The sequence below is a fragment of the Schistocerca gregaria genome, chromosome X (assembly GCF_023897955.1).
Source record: "Schistocerca gregaria isolate iqSchGreg1 chromosome X, iqSchGreg1.2, whole genome shotgun sequence".
NCBI classification, from domain to species: Eukaryota; Metazoa; Arthropoda; class Insecta; order Orthoptera; family Acrididae; genus Schistocerca; species Schistocerca gregaria.
In genome coordinates, this window is record NC_064931.1 from 159,577,638 (window position 1) to 159,599,491 (window position 21,854).

Below are 21,854 nucleotides of genomic sequence, written 5' to 3' on the forward strand. Positions count from 1 at the left end.
AGACACTTGGTCACAGTTGTCTGTTGACAAAAGAGGAGACACTCACTGAAAGCATGGTATATGGCAGCACCGACTCAAACGACATGCGACATACCACCCGTACATGGAATTTTTCAAATTGCTAGATTCCTTACACCTGCCATCTGAAGCTCCATCGAGTAAACCACTTGCCTTCATAGTCATGTACTGTGTGGCTGATGTAACCCTCTTTACAGACTATGCTGATTTTTTTCAGAGATTATCCAGCACGACAAGTATATCCAGCACATGACAAGTATTTCCATCACTTTTGGCCTTTGCTATTCTATTTTCTTCTTCAGGCTCTGTATTTCAGGTCAGCATTGTAGTTCAGTCTCTATTTCTTTGCTTATTTCTTTATTTGTTTGTAACTATAACTGAATTATTTAAAAATATATTGCAACAATGCGAAATGAGCACAGAACCAGACTAAATGTTTTGAAAAATTTTGTTGTATTTGCTAATCTATTTATATTTGTCAGATAACTAGCCCCTTTCCTTTTCCGTAGCCCTAATGACATCATCATTAAGAAAATGTGAAAAGTCAATAATATAAATTGCAAAATACAGCTCAAGACTGGTCTCTCTAAGTTCATAAAATATTGCTCCAGTTTCAAATATAGACTGGGCTTCAAGAGTTTTTCTTTTTACCACTGCATTACCATGAAGTAGAACTTTTTTTTAGAAATAATATGATATCCTTTACCTGTACACGAAGTATTCTCAGCTGCACTATACTTTCATTATCTTCCTCCTTGCTCCTCTCAGTGGAAAGCTGCAGCCGTCCAACGAGGTTGATTTTCCCCCGTTTCTGAAGCTTTCCATTCTTCCTATAGGATAATAGCAGACGGCAAATGGGGTAAGTGTGTGTTTACTGTAAATGACAAGTAGTTTTGGTTTAAGAAAATAAATGACAACACAGCCTTCAAAATAACTTCGTTACAGTGACTTATCTGCAGAAACTGCACTACATTTTGTGAAGTTTCTTCAACAACATATAAACTGCATTTTCATATTCTGCAACCCATTTTATTACACGATGTACAACTTTGCTTCCGCCATTTGCTGATATGTGGCGACAACAGTAAGTAGTGGTCGAAAGACACAGATCGCAGACGTCAGGCACTTAGCTTGGACCTCGGTCACCATAACCTCATTCAAACATCACTCAATTTGTGTATGCATCATAAAGTAGTTGTTGATCGAAAATGTCAGTTTATGGGCCTAATTCTTGTCACTTGTGAGAGGTGTTACTGTTTTGTTTCAATATGAAGAAAACCATGGCCGAGTCTCATCGAATGCTCTCAAGTACATATGGTAAGGATACCATTAGTGAAAGAACATGTTATGAGTGATTTCAATGCTTCAAGAACAGTGATTTTAACGTCAGACCAGCATAGTGGTGGAATAGAGATTGTTTTCGAAGATGCAGAATTGGAGACATTGCTGAGTGAAGACTCATGTCATACTCGATATGAATTGGCACAATTAGTGGGAGTGACAGCAAGCCATTTCAAAATGTCTCAAGGCTATGGGCATGATTCAGAACGAAGGAACTTGGGTCCTGTGTGAGCCGAAACCAAGAAGACGTTGAATGGAGTGTCTGTGTTTGTGAACAGTTGCTTCAGAGGCAAAAACGGAAGGGATTTCTGGATCGCACTGTGACCGAGGACGAAAAATGGGTTCATTGCTATAACCCTAAATGCAAAAAATCATGGAGCTATCCCCGGCCATGCTTCCACATTGACAGTCAAACCAAATATTCATGGCTCCAAGATCATGCTCTGCATTTGATGGGACCACTCGGTGTTGAATACTATGAGGTGTTAAAACCAAGTGAAACCATCACAGGTGCTCATTACCTAACACAATTAGCCCTAATGCGTTTCAACAGAGCATTAAAAGACAATATAGCAAGAGGCACGATAAAGTGATTTTGCATCACGACAACACTCGACCCCATGTTGCAAAAAGAGGTAAAAACGTACTTGGAAACGTTAAAATGGGAAGTCTTACCCCACCCGCCGTATTCTCCAGACATTGTTCCCTCCGACAATCACCTGTTTAGATCAATGGCGCATAGCCTGGCTGACCAACACTTCCGATCTCACGAAGAAGTCACAAATTAGACCGATTCACGGATTGCTACAAAACATGAATAATTTTTTAGATGCGGGATTCATACACTGCCCGAAAGATGGGAGAAAGCAGTGGCCAGCAATGGGAAACACTTTGAATGATACGTGTGTAACCAATTTGTTTCCTTAAAGCCTCAAATGTTGGCGACAAAATGGCGGAAGCAAAGTTGTACACCTTGTAGTTCTTTTAGGTAAGTGGCCTCCTTGTTTTGCGGTCTGTCAAACCTTCCACTAACCGCTCAATAATCGAGGAGAGAAGTTAATGCCGAACAAAACATTCACTCAGTTTTTCAGCCTGAAAACTTTCCTGAGAATGATACTCGACATTGATCGAGTCACTGAGATAAGAATTAAACTAGGCACCACTGCACGAAATGGCAATTTTTGAATGGCTTAGTTTCCCTGTATTTGAAATGCTAGATTTCCTGATAAGAAGGTATATGCATACAATTGTTTCAGAGTTAGTTGCAAATGAGGTAAGATTATTATTTTTGTTAGTGTAACAAACATTAAGTAATCTCAACAGACACCTTATAAATTTAAATATATTCTTTCCACACACATTATTATGAAGTACAGAAAATTTACCCTATTAATTGTCTAAAATGGCAAATTAAACAGTATATACACGGCTCGATGAAAACACTGAATATGTTGTCAGATGTTAACATAACTTCATGAATTTATACACCGTCAGTGGACTGGGTACGTACACGATTACTGTTGCCCTTGTCTCGGACAGAGTGAACAGTCACCAAAGTGCTCTAGATTGTTTGCGTTTAGCAGTATTACTGAGCCTAGTAGGATATATAAAGGGTACAAGCAGCGTGAGATGTCGAGGGACTGCAGAAGGACACAAGGATGCCACACACTCGGGCGAGACAGCCTTATTGGCACCTGACAAACTTTGAAAGTGGCCTCGTTCTGGTTGCCCATTTGGTCAGCTAGTTGAATCACGCAATATCCAGATTTGTGGGGCATTCAGATGTGACAGTGACCCGATCTCAGACTGTATGGGAATGTGAGGGGAGGCATACTCATCGTCAAGGTTCCTGCTTACCACTCCAGGGGAGGATTACAGTGTCATGTAAGTACATCTTAGCCCCTTCACATCTGCACCTGCCATCTGAGAACAAGTAAAGGAATCCCTGCAAACTTCTCCACCACCCCACAACACAGGTCTGAGAATAGTAGTAGCTGGACTAAGGAATTACCATCCCATGCACAGTTGCCATTACACCCACAACACACACGGTTGCATTCACACAGAAGCCACGACTGTGAAGTACAGACAGCCGACGAATGGCGTGCATCGTCTTGGATGACGAACAGATCACAGACGGTAGTGATTTATGGAATTCTGATGGCGGAATATAATGTCACAGGTGTCCTAGACCTGCAGGTGTTACCTCTCACGCGATAGTATTGCGGGTTGGGCAGAGCCGAAAGGGTGGAGGTGCGAGCGGGCAGTGAGGACAGAGAGAGCAGGGGGAGCGGGCAGTGAGGACAGAGAGAGCAGGGGGAGCGGGCAGTGAGGACAGAGAGAGCAGGGGGAGCGGGCAGTGAGGACAGAGAGAGCAGGGGGAGCGGGCAGTGAGGACAGAGAGAGCAGGGGGAGCGGGCAGTGAGGACAGAGAGAGCAGGGGGAGCGGGCAGTGAGGACAGAGAGAGCAGGGGGAGCGGGCAGTGAGGACAGAGAGAGCAGGGGGAGCGGGCAGTGAGGACAGAGAGAGCAGGGGGAGCGGGCAGTGAGGACAGAGACAGCAGGGGGAGCGGGCAGTGAGGACAGAGAGGGGGGATACAGAGTGGTTGTTTTCACAATATAATGAAAGTAAGAAGAGACCAACACTACAAGTCCTCAGAAGGGAACTTAGAACTAATGACAACTACTTCTTATTAAAAAGTGTCCATGGTGTATAGTTATGTAATAATTTTTATTTGAGGAAATCAATTTGTTTAATATAAATGTTTACCATTCTGTATTATAGTGTACATAAATGTGATGTTTCGTATCTAATAAATACAATATAATTGAAGAGGCATATTTTCATTCTCAAGAAAGTACTGTATGTATGTATTATATCGGGGACCTAGAAATGATGGGGAGGCTCCGTCCTGCCATAGCCCTCAGTGGTTCACAACCCCACAACAGGCGAGAGCAATCCAGCCACCCCAACACTGCCCGCATACCAAACCCAGGGTTATTGTGCAGTTGGCCACCCAGTGGACAACCCCCACCGCCCGCCCCCCCCCCCCCCCCCCCCCAGGTTGTCTCATACCAGACAAGGGAAACCTCAATGTTTGCGTGGTAGAATAATTATGGTGTCCGCGTACAAGTAAACGGTGTTTGCGCAGCAATCGCCAACACAGAGTAACTGAGGTGGATAAAGGGGAACCAGGCCGTGTTCGCAGAGGTAAATGGACAACCTTAAAAACCATCCACAGGCTGGCTGGCACACCAGACCTTGACACTAATCTGCCAGGCTAATGCCAGAGACCGGCACTTCTTCCCACTCGGGAAGCAGTGCATTAGACCGTGTGGCTAGACAGGTGGGCTAGTTTATAGTTAATTAGAAGTGCACCACTGTTATCATCGACAGGCACTATCTCAGGCACAAAGCTGCTCTCGTAGTGCACAAATGAAGTATTTTGCTGTGGTCCGACCCTCCCCTAGACTATGCTACACTCAGACACACTGCAGCTTTCATGATTGCCTTGCTTACTGCATTGTGTCTGTAAGTGATGATATGTCCATAGTTATTTTTGCATATCTTATCCATTTTGAAGATGACTTGGAAAGTGAGAAATATGTAGTTATAATATCATCCCCAATTTTTTACCCTCTTCCATTTGCAACATATAAAAACATCTTACCTCATTTTTTAAATTATGTTACCTACAGACATAAACACTACACATAAACTTAGCCAGAAACGTTAGATGACTAAATGCAATACTCACACCAGAGCAAATTCTTGATTAACCCAGAACATGGTGTTTTCCTCGAAGTCCTTTGGTGACTGCACTTCTGGTTCGTATGACAGAACTTGCCTTCTAAGCTTTGGGAATGCGACAAGAGACTGAAATGAGTGATAATTATCAATTATTAATTTGGCAAAGGGCAGAAAAAGGACAAAACAAGATGCCATGATACATAAATATACATTACATTCCCCGTAAGTAAGGAACTACTGAAATGAAACTATCTTTACCAGTACTTGGTTTCACTGATTTTCTTTTCAATAAGTGTCACATAAAGTTTGGTAACGGTGTGGCAACAAGAAACACAGGAAAACAAAATTTGAATGTACAACACAAGAAAGCCTTGGAGAGGGAAAATAGTGCAATGTGAATGCATTAACAATACTGAAAATAATTGTAAGAGTGCTTCATTTTATCAGTGACAAAGTAATGTTTTTCTTTATTTGCAGCAGTGGAAAGTGTACTGTATTTATATCTGGCACTTGCCACCAAATAGTATTTTTGTGTTGATGTAAAACTTCAAGTGAATTTCTGGCCTTTTTGTTCAAAACTCTGCTTCTTAATTTCAAAAATTACAAGAAAATAAAAAAGAACACTATATTAAGTATCATTGCTCATTACAAATTGAAAAAGAAAATTACATTTTCAGTTATGCTCCACCACATCATTCGTGTGCTGAGTCAAATTGACCTCTCCCCATAATAGTGACAGTGATGGTATAGGAAAAGACAAATGTTCATTATATAGATAAGGCATTGAGCCCACAAGATGTTGCTTAATTAGGTCTGGTATGAATAATTTTGAGTGCTCGGACGAAAAGACACACAACAACATCCTTCTCATCCTCCCCTACATGAAGCCAAATTTTATAAAAGTTTGGGTGTTTTCTAATTCCACTGCAATAAAATGCAGCATTTTCTTAACATCACAATGAATAATCATTTTCACTACAAATGAATGAATTTCTGAGTGTCAACAACTCGCTAAACTTTTCTAGATAATGGAAAGTGATGCTTTGTCACCTGTGCCCCTTGCTCCCTTCTTTGCCAAAAGCACATGCTGACATGCTTTTAGTATTATTTTTGTATTTTTATCACTTCTTAAGAGAAACTCACTACATTTAGTTCTCCTTTTAAGTTACTTGTACATACTAGGCAATGGGCCCCGCCATTTTTCCAGTGTGTGTTGGATACAGAAGCATTTTCCACAAATAGCCAGAATGGATACAGTTAATGTCTTTGTGACAATAAGGTCATTAGGAACACAATACTAATTGGACGATCAGGAAATAGGTAAATGCTTTATTAAAGGAACCATCCTGGCCTTTATCTGAAGTGATTAATGGGATCAACTATTGGACAGTATGCTAGGTGTTCTAGCTTTGTTCCTCATAAATGTGAGTCCACTGTCATAACCACAGTGCCACATTCCTTGGTGAGCAGCTGGAAAAAGAATCAGCAATCAATAGAAGGCCACGGATTACTGAGAACCGTAACACAGAAAAAAAGTATGGTTTGTGCACTAGAGCTTACATGTTCAATTTTTTTTGGCCCAATAATGATTCACTATATCAGCACTGCACTCATTTGGAGCTCAATAGTTGAACATTTAGCTACAACACCCAACTGTGGTCACATAACATCAGTGTCAGAAGATCAACAGCTATGTAAGAAATCTGGGTTCCTCACCCAAGTACACAGTCAAAATTGATGGGCACCTCTGAGGCACTTCTAATTTAACAACACTCAAGTGGCACTTGTAGCCTAAACATTGTTGAAGGATTCCTTACATTATAATATTTGACAAATTATTTGGTTATTTCAAGGAAAACGATATTCACAGGATAATAGGATTATTAGAAAAAGTAATGAAGCGCAACTATATATTCATAACATTACATACAGGTAATAAGCTCCCACAAGTTTAGAAACATAATCGAGGCTGTATTCAGGCAAGAAATATAATGTGATAAGTTCAGAATCATTTTACAGAAATGTAAATCTTGAACTGATGATTATAGTTATCAGCAGTGTATTCTGAGAGAAGCTGGGACTGGTGATGGAGTTGTTTCAACAGCCTATGAAGTCATAGAACCTTGGACAAGCAAACATGTCATAAATGATTACAACAGAATCTTGTGTAACAATCTTAAGGTCAGTGGAGTCTCCCCTACTCCAAAGAACCGAAGTGGCTGCAATGATGCATGTTGTTAGGCTGCAACACTACAAATACACAGTAAGATCAGATTATGTTCTCTGCAACTGAGAACTCAAAATTAAGCATAATACAGATTAAATGTGACTGATTTCCCATTTAAAAATGCTGAAGTAAGTTGCAACATTATAATTCTCTATAGCGGCGATGAAGTATGATGAACGCATCTATGAAGTAGGGTAAAACTGAATATACATGACTTCTAAACACCCACAATACATAGTGTGGATCATTCCCCTAAATTTTCTGTTATGCACACAGTAACGAGTGCTGATGGCAAGTATTAGAAAAATAATGATACTAATAGGTGAAAAACATTAGTAAATTTAATAGCCATGCGGCTACTAATCCTGATGGTAGCAACAATTTTTTTTTTTTCTTACTGTAACAAAGTTCTTAAAATAGTGTGGCTGTAGGAACAGAACCAAAGTGACAATTACATCCACATCTATAAACTGTTTCAACTGGACATCATCTTAACATACTGGTCTCAGAAAACTGGTGACAACTGCAGGATGCAACTTTCAATGAACCTTGCAAACAGCAATACGAGGTAGAAAATCAAGCAAAACTGTCTACAGTCCTATTTGTGGGAGTTGTTCATACACATACAGTCCCAAGTGCGAAGGAGTGAGGAAGAGTGGAGTCACATTTTGTTTTAACTAGTCACGATCATGTGTCGAACCAGACAGTTGACAAATTAACCTTGAGTGACAGCCACGGATGAGAAACACAACATTGTTTGTGCATAAAAAACACACATTTTGTGGCGAAAGACTGATGGTGTGTGCAATATCCAGCATTTACAGACCGTTTATCTCTTATAATCAGATGTGTTCCTTTAAGAGCTTTAAAGTACAGAGCCAACAATTCCAACCTTCTGTTGTACTAAAGGTTAACACTGTTGACATTTCTTTTCTTTTTTTGTAGGTAACAAAGCTTGTGTTTGAGCAGTTCATTTAGTGGATCACACACTACAAGGTTGCCATTTTGCTGGACTTCATTTCTATTAAACATGTCTGGGATGTGTTTGGAGAAGTGGCACTGTGATTAAGGCATTGTTTTTGGGAGCAGCAGTGTTCCAAATCCCCACCCACTCAGCCTGGTTAGTTTGTGCACAGTTCCCCTACATCATTTTGTGGGAAAAACTGGTGGTTCTCTCAAAGGCCCCAGTTCTTTAACACCATGTTCCCCTCAGCTTAAACTACTGCTCTAATTACCCTAATGTCAAGAGGATGATGAACTCTGACCCTCCTCTTTTCCTTTCGGAGATTTATTGGGGTAAGCATACTGTACATCTCGTGTTTAAAATAAAATTTCCAGTATGTCACCGGACTGAAAACAAGTAAATCGTACAGTAGCCAATCAATTTACATTTTCAAGTCTAAACTAACTGTTAAAACTGCAAGAAAATGATAGAAAAATGTGCAAATCCCCAAGAAAAGCTAATCCAACATCAATAGAGGAACAAGAGTGGTAATAACACAGATTACAAATATAATGCTTTCCTTAAGACATTTCTCATGCTCTTTGAGAGTTGCTTTCCATTAGAACGTTCTAAACAGGGTACTAGCAGTAAAGGCAGCCTGGGTGGCTGAATAGTGGGATAAGGATATCATGTTGAACAATGTGGGAATTATATCAAAATGTTAGACGTGGTCACAATCAAGCTACAGCAACCCATTGCAAACAGTATTGTAAGGGGCTTAAAATGTTATTAGAAAGGGAAAGAGCATGTGATATGCAAATACAACAGCTAATTCACAGTATAAAATTAAAATCATATGGTCAGTTGTGAAAGAAGTGTCTGGTTACCAGCACAAGGTCGATGATATGAAGTCAGTTCACAGTAAAAATATTTCTGTTACTGGTAAGTCAGATACATGTACAGTATTTAACAATCATTTTCTGAGCATCGCTGGCGAATTTAATAAAAACTCAGTTTCTACAGGGAATCATAAGACTCCTGAAATATGCATTTCTGACATTGATGTCTGAAATACTCGTATGTGACACTGACAAGATGGAGAGAGAGTCAATGATCAAATTACTGAAGACTCAGAACTCTCGCAGATATCATGGAATGCCTAGTAGAATATTGAAGTAATGTGCTGTACATGTTAACCCTGTACTTAGCCATATTTGTAATTTTTCCTCTAAGAATGGTCAGTTTCCTGAATGATTTAAGTACTTAGTAGTAAAGCCACTTTATAAAAAGGGAGAAAGGGATAATGTAGACAATTTTAGACCTATTTCTATGCCATCAGTGTTTGCTAAAGTTACTGAAAAGGCTATATAGGAAAGGAAAATTGACCATTTTATATCACATAATTTGCTATCAAATGTACAGTTCGGTCTTAGGAGGGTTTAACCCTTTTAGTGCCAAATAAGATCTAATCGGATCGTGCTGTACGCACAAAATGTGCCACGTATGATCTAATCGTACTGCCATTTTCATACACTTTTCTTTCAAACTAAGGCACAGATCATGGTAAATCAATGTCAGGAAGACAAACAAAGGTTGAAAGATAGTCGTAAAGTACTTCGTTTCGATTGACAATGCCAATAATCGATATTTTTGAGTTCCAAACACAAGATTGTTTTTCGTTCGTTTTGAAGACACCATGGCGCCGCCAAGAAAGAAGTCTCATTTGAGTACGATCTATACTGCAGACAGTAGTAAAAGTGAGAACGGTTTAGCAGGTTTTTCAAACAGTGGATCGACGTATAAGTGGTCTAGTGGCGACATCTCATCATGTTAGTCATCAATAGCTGAATCTGCACCCAGCAGCGATGAAGACAATGTTGAAGAATTGACTGCAGCGAGCGACAAGTTTGCTGAATTTGGAACTGATGAGTTGGACAATCCTGCTCCTCACTGCTTCTAATTCTTGGAATTACCAGGCCCCAAACATGTACCAATAAATGCTACACCAATTGATTTTTAACTTTTTTCGGTGCAACTGTTTACAATAATCGCAACAGACACAAACAGGCATCTCGGCAATTTCTCGAAGCAAACGTAAACTTATCAGTGAACTCTCGTGTGAGAAAGTGGTATCCTACCTCACTTCCATAAATGAGGATTTTGTGGCAGTAATACTAAATATGGGACTCTTAAATAAACCGACAATTTTTAGTTAATGGTCCACAGATGAAAATATGGCAACTCCATGGTTTTCCCGTATGTTTTTGCGAAATAGATTTCAGTTGCTCCTAAAATTTTTCCACTTGACAGACAATACAAAATTGCACCCTCCTGGCCATCCACGTATGACCCCACTGCAAAGTTTGATATTATGCTGAACATTGCCAATAATGTGCTTCATCACCATTATATGCCTCAACAACAGCTGCATGTTGATGAAAGTCTTGTTGTTCTGCAGCCATAAAAAGTTTAACTACTAATAAAGTTCAGTTTAAGAGGAACCTGAAGGATTTATTTGTGGCCAACTCCTACTCCACTGACAAATTTGTTAGTAGATCTAACTGATGAGTATATGTTACTAATAACATCTAACATGATTACTCATAACTGTAGTTGACCTACCTACAAGATCATCTGTAGTCAGTTCAGTAACGGCATTTAAAATGATTTTTCTAGATGATGCTTCATAGCTACAATAGCCTAAGAATTATCATAGGCACCTGGGAGTATTGAACATTTACATGTTTTGCAACAACTTATTTATTGCCTTTTAGAAGAGAATATGTTTAAGATTTGTTTGGCTTATTACACATCCACTAGGATCATTTAACTTGAGATATGTGGAAGTTATATTAGTTTATTTGTTTTTATTTGTAAATAGTTACTGTGTATTCTCATTTTTCTGATATGAATTACATCCTGGAAGATCTCCTCACTACAGATCTACAGAAAACAAAAGTACAACTAATCTGATCTATGGTGGAAGAAATCAGCTGTGGAAAAATCACTGTATAACTGTTTAGTTGTTCTATAAAAAAACTATGACTTTCTAATCTGTCTGTTGCAGTTCCTTGGTTGCTACATACAGACTGCAGTTTGTTTCTTTGGATGTATGGATGAATCCAGAATTTTCTCTGTTTTCTCACTCATGTGTAACAGTAACAGAGACCCCCATGTTCCTCCGATCTCAAATCTGTACTCGACATGACAAGTGTAACCAAATGATGTTCGGGTGCAAGAAATAATACTACCTCTCCTCCTCCTCCTCCTCCTCATTCGCACACAGCAACTGCAGATTCTCATTTCACAGTTGCACTAAGTGAGGAACTGCGTTGTCAGCTACTCAGCAACCTGCTGCCATTTAAATCACATGCCTGTTGCATTTCTTTTCAGTTGCTGTGTGTGTGGATGGTCTTAGCGTTTGCTTACTGTACTGGCAACAATGTAGGTTTCCAGATTGCAGTCATTATGGTAGCATCTAACATGTTTGTAGACATCACTGTATTTATTTTATTTTTGTTTATTTATGTAAAGTGATCTGGTTAGGGCCATCAGGCCCTCTCTTACATCAGACCTGGGTTTCATACATGCAGTACTTTTTTACATCATAGTTACCTAAGAAATGACAATTATAATATGACATAGCATTAAAATGATCTGAGGGTCAGCAGAGACTATGTGAGTAAATAACACTATGAACTAATAAAGTTAATACTGGATTGACTTGTCCAAGCAGTGAGTCTTGCTTATCATTCACGCATTTCAAAGGCTCATTTCAGTCTCAGAGTTTTGTGGCTTTCAAGTAATGGAAATTTACTCAATAACACCCAAGCACAAATCCAGCCTGCTGTAAGCAGCATCACTTTATCAGTGCAGGTATATCTTATTGGTCGCAATGCTCCAATATCGAGCCGCTATTGTGGATAAACTTCTACGGTCTGTTATGGCCCTTCAAAGAAGACGGCTGTCATTTCACACTGCAGTCTCGCTGTGCGGTCTATTGAAGCTATGGAAGCAGAAGGTGAATAGGAGAGCCATTTGTATCTAGGCATGTCTCAAAGATAGTACTTTATCCCTCTTCAACAACTATCTGTCTATTAGCTGAAAAATCATAAACTAGTTATAGAAAAGGAATTTTAATTCTCTATTACTTTCACGCACCCAATGCCCTTCTTCAGAAGATTATAATTATGAGGTGGAATCCAAAATTTTCGGGACTGGTGCTGCCATCTGAAAAATAGGAGTGGTAGATCTTTGCACCGCTAGGTGGCAAGAGCTGCATATCTGATGACTCAGTGTGCGAAGTGGCATTCAGCTGGGAGGTCATATTGCGTGTCCACAGCAATTTCCATACTAGTGTGTGTGTGTGTGTGTGTGTGTGTGTGTGTGTGTGTGTGTGTGTGTGTATGTGTGTGTGTGTGTGTGTGTGTGTCTCAATTTTACTATGGATCTGTGAACAGAGCAGCACGTTTGTATCAAAATCTGTGTGAATCTGTGCTCGGGCTCTCCAAAACCCAAAAAAGCAAGACAGGTGAAGGGCAAAGTGAAGAGCATGATTATTGTTTTCTTTGTTACCAATGGAATTGTGCACAAAGAATTCGTCCCACCCAACCCAACCGTGAATTCCGCGTACTACTGTGACGTTTTGCAACTGCTCCGTGAAAACATGCGGCGATGACGGGCTGAACTTTGGCAACAAGGGAACTGGCTGCTATATCACGACAACACACCCTGTCACAAGTCCTTGCCCACCAGGAAATTTTTGTTGAAAAACAACATGGCGGTTGTACCCCACCCATCATACTCACCAGATTTGGCATCTTGCGATTTCGTGCTATTCCCAAAACTGAAACAAGTTGAAAGGCCGTTGGCTCGATACTCTAGGGAGGATTCAAGAAGCATCGCTAGCGGTGTTAAATGCCCTCAAAAACCAGGACTTCCAGAAAACATTTGACCAATGGCACAAATGCTGGGACCAGTGTGTACGTGTGGATGGGAACTACTTCAAGGGTGATGGTGACCATTAGTCCAAAGGTAAGGTTTTCAACAGATGGCAGCAACAGTCCTGAAAATTTTGGATGGCACCTCATATCACATTATTAGTGACTCTTGAAAATAAGCAGGTGTGTGCATAATATTACTGCAGTCATAGTGCATGCACAAAAATAGCCTCAAAGAGTGGATGGATAGAGAATTATACCCTCAACCCTGACATGAAGTGTCTAAGAAGTCACAGTTTTTCCAAGCATCTGGAAATCATAATCTCTAATAACAGTGATGCAAAAAATGTAGCTGACAATGTAAGTATTTGCATGAGTTACAGTGATTGCAATTCATTATACTATTCATCACACAGTGTCTCACATATTGGATCAAAACAATGTTTCACAATATTTTGTCAAGTGGGTGTTGTCAGCTTCCTAAAGAACACAAGTAACATTTCCTTTAAAAGTCCACTACAAATGAGCTCAATAATGACTCTTCTTAGTACAAGGCAATCACAATGTACACAGCAACAACATTTTAACTCTATTTAACTTCTTACCCACAATGTTCTTCTAAGCTCTGGATCAGGTAACTCTGTGGCCAGCCTTAAATTTTCGTATGGTATTTTATCGTATGGGCGCTGATTCCATGCAAAAAGAACTGCCATTTGGAAAGTGGTGACATCTACATCATATCTTCCAACATTATTTGCAAATGTTATCTGAAAAATTTAAGTTGATAAAGCATAAAATTTAAATTAAATAACAACACATAAGTGACACACCATTATATTTGCATTCCACAGCAATATGACACGAACCTCTCCAAGTTTTACATCAAAGAAGTTTTGACAACAATTGTCATATTCCATGAAATTCTCCCAGATTGTAGAATGTGTCACATTGTAAAAGGGCAAACTGATGTTTCAGTAACTACTGCAACTGAATGGTTCAACTACTGCAACTGAACTTCACTTGTGTGACGTGATCTACAACCCACAAGAATTTAATGAAAGTGACTCCAACTGCGAAAGCCTGCAAACTTAAGATTATCAAATGATGGCGCGTGTGTGTGTGTGTGTGTGTCATCTATAGCACATACACGAAGTATCACTCATAAAATATTGGATTGTTTGTTGACACCAAAATCGGATATGGTCTCAGTGATCCAACTAACAATGTCGTCGGCCAGTCTAAGGTCAGCAATTCCAAATCCACTTATGGGAATTTCAGGGGCAGCAGGCCTCAGTGCCACCAGAAATTACAAACAATGTAGAGTATGTGGCCTCAGTTCCAATGGGGACAGCATCCCGACGGGTGGTGCACACAGTTGGTATGTGCTGTTGACAGAAATGTCTTTGTGCCGTCATTATGCTGTCAACTTCCACGAAGACGCGCAACACTGGTTGGCAATGCTCGTTTGCTCAAGCCTTTAAGCCTTTTTGCAAAAATGGTTCAAATGGCTCTGAGCACTATGGGACTTAATATCTAAGGTCATCAGTCCCCTGGAACTGAGAACTACGTAAGCCTATCTAACCTCAGGATATCACACACATGCATGCCCAAAGCAGGATTCAAACCTGTGACCGTAGCGTTTGTGCGGTTCCACACAAGCGCCTAAAACCACTCGGCCACTCCGGCCATCACCTTTGTGCAACATCAGGCCATTGTTAGTCTGTTTTCTACCAGTTTATGCTGAATGGATCTACCATCTAACTACACTTGCTAAGTTTAGACCTCCAGTGCACTTTTACTGAGAATGGTTAGTAATGGATGGTCACTACCTCAGCTCTGTGACTTGATTCAGCACCTAACCCGCTCCAATCACCACTAGCACAAGGCTATTGGGTATTCCAATGATCTCTGTATTCCACAGTTTAGTAAACATCTGTGTAGTTCTGACAGAAAAACCAAAATATTGATGGGATGCTAAACCTAAATCTTCCTTTTTCTTCTTCTTGCCAAATATAAAACACATTTACAAGTCAACTGAACAAATGAAGGAAAACCCGGGAATCACATGAAGAATCATTTCACGAAACATTTGAAAAGACTGATGAGATGAAGGTACAAAGAAACTGTCAATTGGAAGAATCATTAGTACAGTATGACGAGGCAAAAGAGGGGAAGGTGAGAGTGAGAAGGAGGAGGGAAGGGAGAGAGCGTGAGGGGGAAGGGAGAGAGCGTGAGGGGGAAGGGAGAGAGCGTGAGGGGGAAGGGAGAGAGCGTGAGGGGGAAGGGAGAGAGCGTGAGGGGGAAGGGAGAGAGCGTGAGGGGGAAGGGAGTGAAACTATTGTGTATTCATTGGTTCATACTTTAATATTAGTAATTACCGCACCTGAAAACAAAACACACGACCAAAAAAAAAAGTACTACAAAGGAATTAACCAAATGGGACAGAAATCTGTAGATGTGATGTAAGTGTAAAGACAATCGAATGATTAAATTCCAGAAAACTCTATGATTTATTCGAGAGAAAGGGTGTCACAAATTGAGCAAGTCAGTAACACATTGGTCCACCTCTGGCCCTTACGCAAGCAGTGGTGTTGATTGATGGAGTCGTCGGATGTCCTCCCGTGAGATATCATGCCAAATTCTGTCCAGTTAGCACATTAGATCATCCAAATCCCAAGCTAGTTGGAAGGCCCTCCCGATAGAGCTCCAAATGTTCTCAACTGGTGAAAGACTCACTGACCTTGCTCATCAAGATAGGGTTTGGCAAGCACGAAAACAAGTAGTAGAACCTCTTGCCATGTGCTGGTAGTCATCGCCTTGCTGAAATATAAGCCCAGGTCAGCCTGCTAGGAAGGGCAACAAAACGGGACATAGAATATCATCTATGCACTGCTGTGCTGCAAGGGTGCTGCAGATGACAACAAAAGTGGTCCTGCTACGAAATGAAATTGCATCCCAGACCATCATTCTTGGTTGTAGGACTGTATGGCAGGCGACAGTCAAGTTGATATCCAACCCCAGCCCAGGAAGTCTTCAGACATGCATTGGCTGGTCATTGTAATGCAATTCGAAGCAGGACTCATCGCTGAAGACTATTATATTCCAGTCAATGACATTACAGACCAAATGTGTCCGACACCACTGAAAATGAGTTTTCTGGTGTAAAGCTGACAATGGTATTTGGCAAAAGTGGCCCTTTCTGTGACTCGCCTATTAGTTGTTTTTGTGGTCACTAAAGCACCAGTTACACATTGGATAGATTATGATGATGATGATTTGGGGGCTCTAAGTGCCTCTGACAGCTGCTCAGTCCTCGTGTTCTGCCATCCCTCTAGCTTGGCTGCTTCCTTCTTCACACTGAGTTTTGTCATGGTTCACCAATTCCTACCAACATTACCGAATGGTGATATCGCTCCTGTTCAAATGCTGAGCATCTGGCAAATTACTCCAACTGGCTTCTTTGGCCTCAAGTACACATTCTCTTTCAAATGTGGACATCTGTGTACATTGTTCATCTGCCTGTATGGAAGGCACAGTTACTGTCCAACCATCTGTGCAGAATGAAATTCGCAAATACTTGATGCCCTGTTATCGACATGTAGCCTGTTTAGTGTCTTTGCCAGCTGCAGGTGAATTGCACTGCAGCATCACACATTCATCCATTAGCCACCAAAGTTTACAATTTTGCATTTTCCATTGATACTTGTATGAAAGTCAATTTGTAACCAATTTGCATAGCTCCTTCATGGTGCATCATCTTTTTTGTCTTCCAATGCACATAAGACTGTTTCAGTTATTCATCTTTCATCTCTAGATGCACAAATAAAAATATTCCATAAATTATTATATGGAGAAGCACTGAATGATAACATCAGATGATGATCTTACATTATGTTTAATAATTTTCTTCTTAGTCAGAACCCAACAGCAATAACTTCTGACAAAAGCATTTATATCCATATACACACTTTGGGTGTCTCTCCTAAGAGTCATTGCGTGCAATTTCTCTGGAGTTTCGCCAGATATTTGCAGTTTCTGCTTTTGCAATGTGTAGCCAGTAGCTGGAGACAGCCTGAGTAACCACTAATCATCACATCTTCCATGCAACAACCAATGCCAACACACACACACACACACACACACACACACACACACACACACACACACACACACACACAGAGAGAGAGAGAGAGAGAGAGAGAGAGAGAGAGAGAGAGAGAGAGAGAGAGAGAGAGAGAGAGAGAGAGAGGGGGGGGGGGGCAAAAAAAAAAAATGTTGAAGTGGAATTTAACATGCCCATTTGGTACAGCAATCCCAAACTAGTCTAGTATGATACTCATTTTATTGATGTGCATTAACATGTAGAGTAAAACACGAAGAATAACCAGTACTCCAACAGCAACATCACTGTCCTGACCCGGGGTGACTGCTACCGCCATGCAGTAGCGCTGGCAGTCGCTGTTGGAGATTTTTTTATTTTTAATGTTTTACTGTGTCTGTTAATATATATTTATAGAACAAATATCACAGTAGACTAATTTGGGGCTATTCTATTGAACGGGAGTGTAAAAATCCGCTTTAAAAATAATTTTCTTCGGAACGGAAACAAACCAACACTTTCTGTCTACACTGGAGGACACATGAAAGATTTGGTGAGCAGAATTTCTTTGGGCTGATTCCAGCTACACACCACAAATACAAAACTGAAAATATCTCGCAAAACATCAGAGAAAATGCAACTGATGACTCACTGACTTATTCATATATATAGACACACACACACACACACACACACACACACACACACACACACACACACACACTCACTCACTCACTCACTCTAGACATCGCATAACTTTTTATGAATTCAACAGGGGATGAACATAAAAAGTTTAATTCTTTGTAATTATTTTACATACCGTCCCATTAGACATATGATGGTACCATTGCAGTTTCCTCCCACTGTGTTTCTTTTTGTAGAAATCTTCTACTTCCGGAATGTAGTCTTCTAGCTCCAGAGGCAGTGACACAGTTACACGTTCACTTCCACGTGCCCAAGCCCCAGCATTCAAGATCTTGATGTTGATCGAGTCTATTACAACATTGCAAAAATTTGCATTTTTTTAGTTCATATCTGAAATGAACCAGAACAAGAGGGAAAACCAGGTCTGGTTGTGTTTCATCAAAGTTACTATTTATCCCTCTTCAGAAATGACACAGCTATCATTGTAAGGTCAAGTTTCCTGGATGTTTACCATGTACAAAACATGCTTTTGGTGAAACTCCGCCACATATGAATTATGTAAGGCAACAAGCACATTTCTGCCATCTCAAAATAACTGAAAAGTTGTCTTTAAGGCTTCCTGCAAAGTGTATTTGAAATTCTGTTATGTTAATACAGCACCATTAAGTCAAAGCAAAGCAGACTATCAAAAGTTACACGCTCACATCAGAGAGAGAGAGAGAGAGAGAGAGAGAGAGAGAGAGAGAGAGAGAAATTAACACACACAGTTTTGGAACGTAAATATTTGCTACCTGTATATTTTTAATAGCAATAATAATGATAATAATAACGAATGCAGGGAAACTATTTCATGTATATTTATATTTGCTGATGAACTACACTTTCAAATATTGAAATTTATTCCTGTAATTCAACTTAACTGTAATAGACACATATGAACTGCATAAAGCAACATTTGAAAATTTGTGCCGGACCACGACTCTAACCCGCATTTCCCAATGATCATGAGATGTGCTAGTGTGGCAATGAATTAATAATCTATGAGAAGAAATCTATAGCTGTATGACATACTAAAGTTTGGATTGATCTGCAGAGTACCACCAGATGGTGTAAGTAGTAAGGTGACTACTCACAATAAGAGGGAAATCTGGCCTTGTATCCCAATTCAGTATAAACTTTCACATGTCACTTCAGGTAGGTCACTATAACTATTATAGTTAAATTTGATTTCATGAATAAATTTCAATATTTCATATACTTCTTTATTTGTTTCTCCCAAATTACATCTACTATCTTGACGATATTGTTGGAAACGACCTGGGACTACACTTCACATGTTTCACACTGTCATATGGGTGTCTCAAGCTTTTTCCAATTTCCAACTGACGATCCCTTTTAGTTCAGGGAATTTACACACAGCTTCATAATTTACCCTTACTCATCTAAAAGTTCTACGTAACTGTGAAGAATACTTTAGTATTTGACAGCGATTAGGGCCTCCAGCCCTAGTATCAATATGGAGGACAGGTCAGAGATGCTCATCCTTCATACACTCCTGGAAATTGAAATAAGAACACCGTGAATTCATTGTCCCAGGAAGGGGAAACTTTATTGACACATTCCTGGGGTCAGATACATCACATGATCACACTGACAGAACCACAGGCACATAGACACAGGCAACAGAGCATGCACAATGTAGGCACTAGTACAGTGTATATCCACCTTTTGCAGCAATGCAGGCTGCTATTCTCCCATGGAAACGATCTTAGAGATGCTGGATGTAGTCCTGTGGAACGGCTTGCCATGCCATTTCCACCTGGCGCCTCAGTTGGACCAGCGTTCGTGCTGGACGTGCACACCGCGTGAGACGACGCTTCATCCAGTCCCAAACATGCTCAATGGGGGACAGATCCGGAGATCTTGCTTGCCAGGGTAGTTGACTTATACCTTCTAGAGCACGTTGGGTGGCACGGGATACATGCGTACGTGCATTGTCCTGTTGGAACAGCAAGTTCCCTTGCCGGTCTAGGAATGGTAGAACGATGGGTTCGATGACGGTTTGGATGTACCGTGCACTATTCAGTGTCCCCTCGCCGATCACCAGAGGTGTACGGCCAGTGTAGGTGATCGCTCCCCACACCATGATGCCGGGTGTTGGCCCTGTGTGCCTCAGTCGTATGCAGTCCTGATTGTGGCGCTCACCTGCACGGCGCCAAACACGCATACGACATCATTGGCACCAAGGCAGAAGCGACTCTCATCGCTGAAGACGACACGTCTCCATTCGTCCCTCCATTCACTCCTGTCGCAACACCACTGGAGGCGGGCTGCACGATGTTGGGGCGTGAGCGGAAGACGGCCTAACGGTGTGCGGGACCGTAGCCCAGCTTCATGGAGACGGTTGCGAATGGTCCTCGCCGATACCCCAGGAGCAACAGTGTCCCTAATTTGCTGGGAAGTGGCGGTGCGGTCCCCTACGGCACTGCGTAGGATCCTACGGTCTTGGCGTGCATCCGTGCGTCGCTGCGGTCCGGTCCCAGGTCGACGGGCACGTGCACCTTCTGCCGACCACTGGCGACAACATCGATGTACTGTGGAGACCTCACGCCCCACGTGTTGAGCAATTCGGCGGTACGTCCACCCGGCCTCCCGCATGCCCACTATACGCCCTCGCTCAAAGTCCGTCAACTGCACATACGGTTCACGTCCACGCTGTCGCGGCATGCTACCAGTGTTAAAGACTGCGATGGAGCTCCGTATGCCACGGCAAACTGGCTGACACTGACGGCGGCGGTGCACAAATGCTGCACAGCTAGCGCCATTCGACGGCCAACACTGCGGTTCCTGGTGTGTCCGCTGTGCCGTGCATGTGATCATTGCTTGTACAGCCCTCTCGCAGTGTCCAGAGCAAGTATGGTGGATCTGACACACTGGTGTCAATGTGTTCTTTTTTCCATTTCCGGGAGTGTACTTGGGCCACAGCTGGCTCCCAGGAGGGGTGCTGCTGCACTGAAGACCACAACAACATCACGTACTTTCAACTGTATTCATTTATGCCATTAATTATGATATACCCTGTGTATCTATATGAAATCAGGGTAACAAAGGCTGGGAAGAGCTGAGACTATCTTCAATGCAATTAAAAATGAGTCTCTTTCATACATTTACATTATCTGAGATGAGTGTTTCACTTATTAAATCTTTTCACATTTAAAGCTTTCATACTGTTCTGAGTAATATTATATACAAGGATGAGTCAAATGAATATTTCTTGCCACTAAATATTTCAACATTGCAGTTGGTGAGTCAGTTGCAAAGACACCCATCTCTCAGACACTTTGCTAAATTGGAGCACACTGTGTAGAATGTAGTGCACTGAACTATGAATAATGTTTACTGTTGCTGCAACATCATCCAGTGCCACCGATTTCTTCATCATCAAGATTGGTTTCAATGGTGGCTGTGATTGCTGGACACTAACACAAAACATCTCTAATCCTGAACAAATGTCATGACTTAACTATATACACGATGCAGTGACGACGACACATAATTATTCTGTTATGAATTTCAACAAAGTTCCTACCTTCAGTATGCAGAAATCAAGTAACAGAATGTTGTTTGTCCGTGCTGCAAGTTGCTAGTGCAGCAGATACCTTTTACAATACTCCAGTGTTGGTGTTTGTACATCTGGACAGTGCAGCTACCTAATGAATGTATAGTACACTGCTGAGAGCAGGCTACTGTCACCTTTCGTGTCCCTCCCTATTTTTTGTTGACAGTTTTGCTGTTTGCAGTTGACTCACCCTCAGAACAAACCCAAGATGCTAAATAAATGTCTTATACAGTAGGTGTTATTTTGGATTTTATGTATAAATCACAAAACA

General features: G+C 41.0%; 1 protein-coding gene across 3 annotated transcripts in view; it reads right to left on the reverse strand.

Moving 5' to 3' along the window:
• Positions 1–21,854, reverse strand: part of LOC126297779 (cullin-5) — a 203,646-nt gene that overhangs the window by 24,787 nt on the left and 157,005 nt on the right. For 2 of the 3 annotated variants that reach the window (XM_049988959.1, XM_049988958.1), the window contains exons 12-15: positions 18,140–18,312; positions 13,826–13,987; positions 5,118–5,236; positions 725–848 (exon numbers count right to left, since the gene is read on the reverse strand). In XM_049988959.1, coding sequence (XP_049844916.1) covers positions 725–848; positions 5,118–5,236; positions 13,826–13,987; positions 18,140–18,312 — 578 coding nt within the window. Of the gene's footprint in view, positions 1–724; positions 893–5,117; positions 5,237–13,825; positions 13,988–18,139; positions 18,313–21,854 lie in introns of all 3 variants that reach the window. The other variant, XM_049988960.1, reaches the window with a different exon arrangement.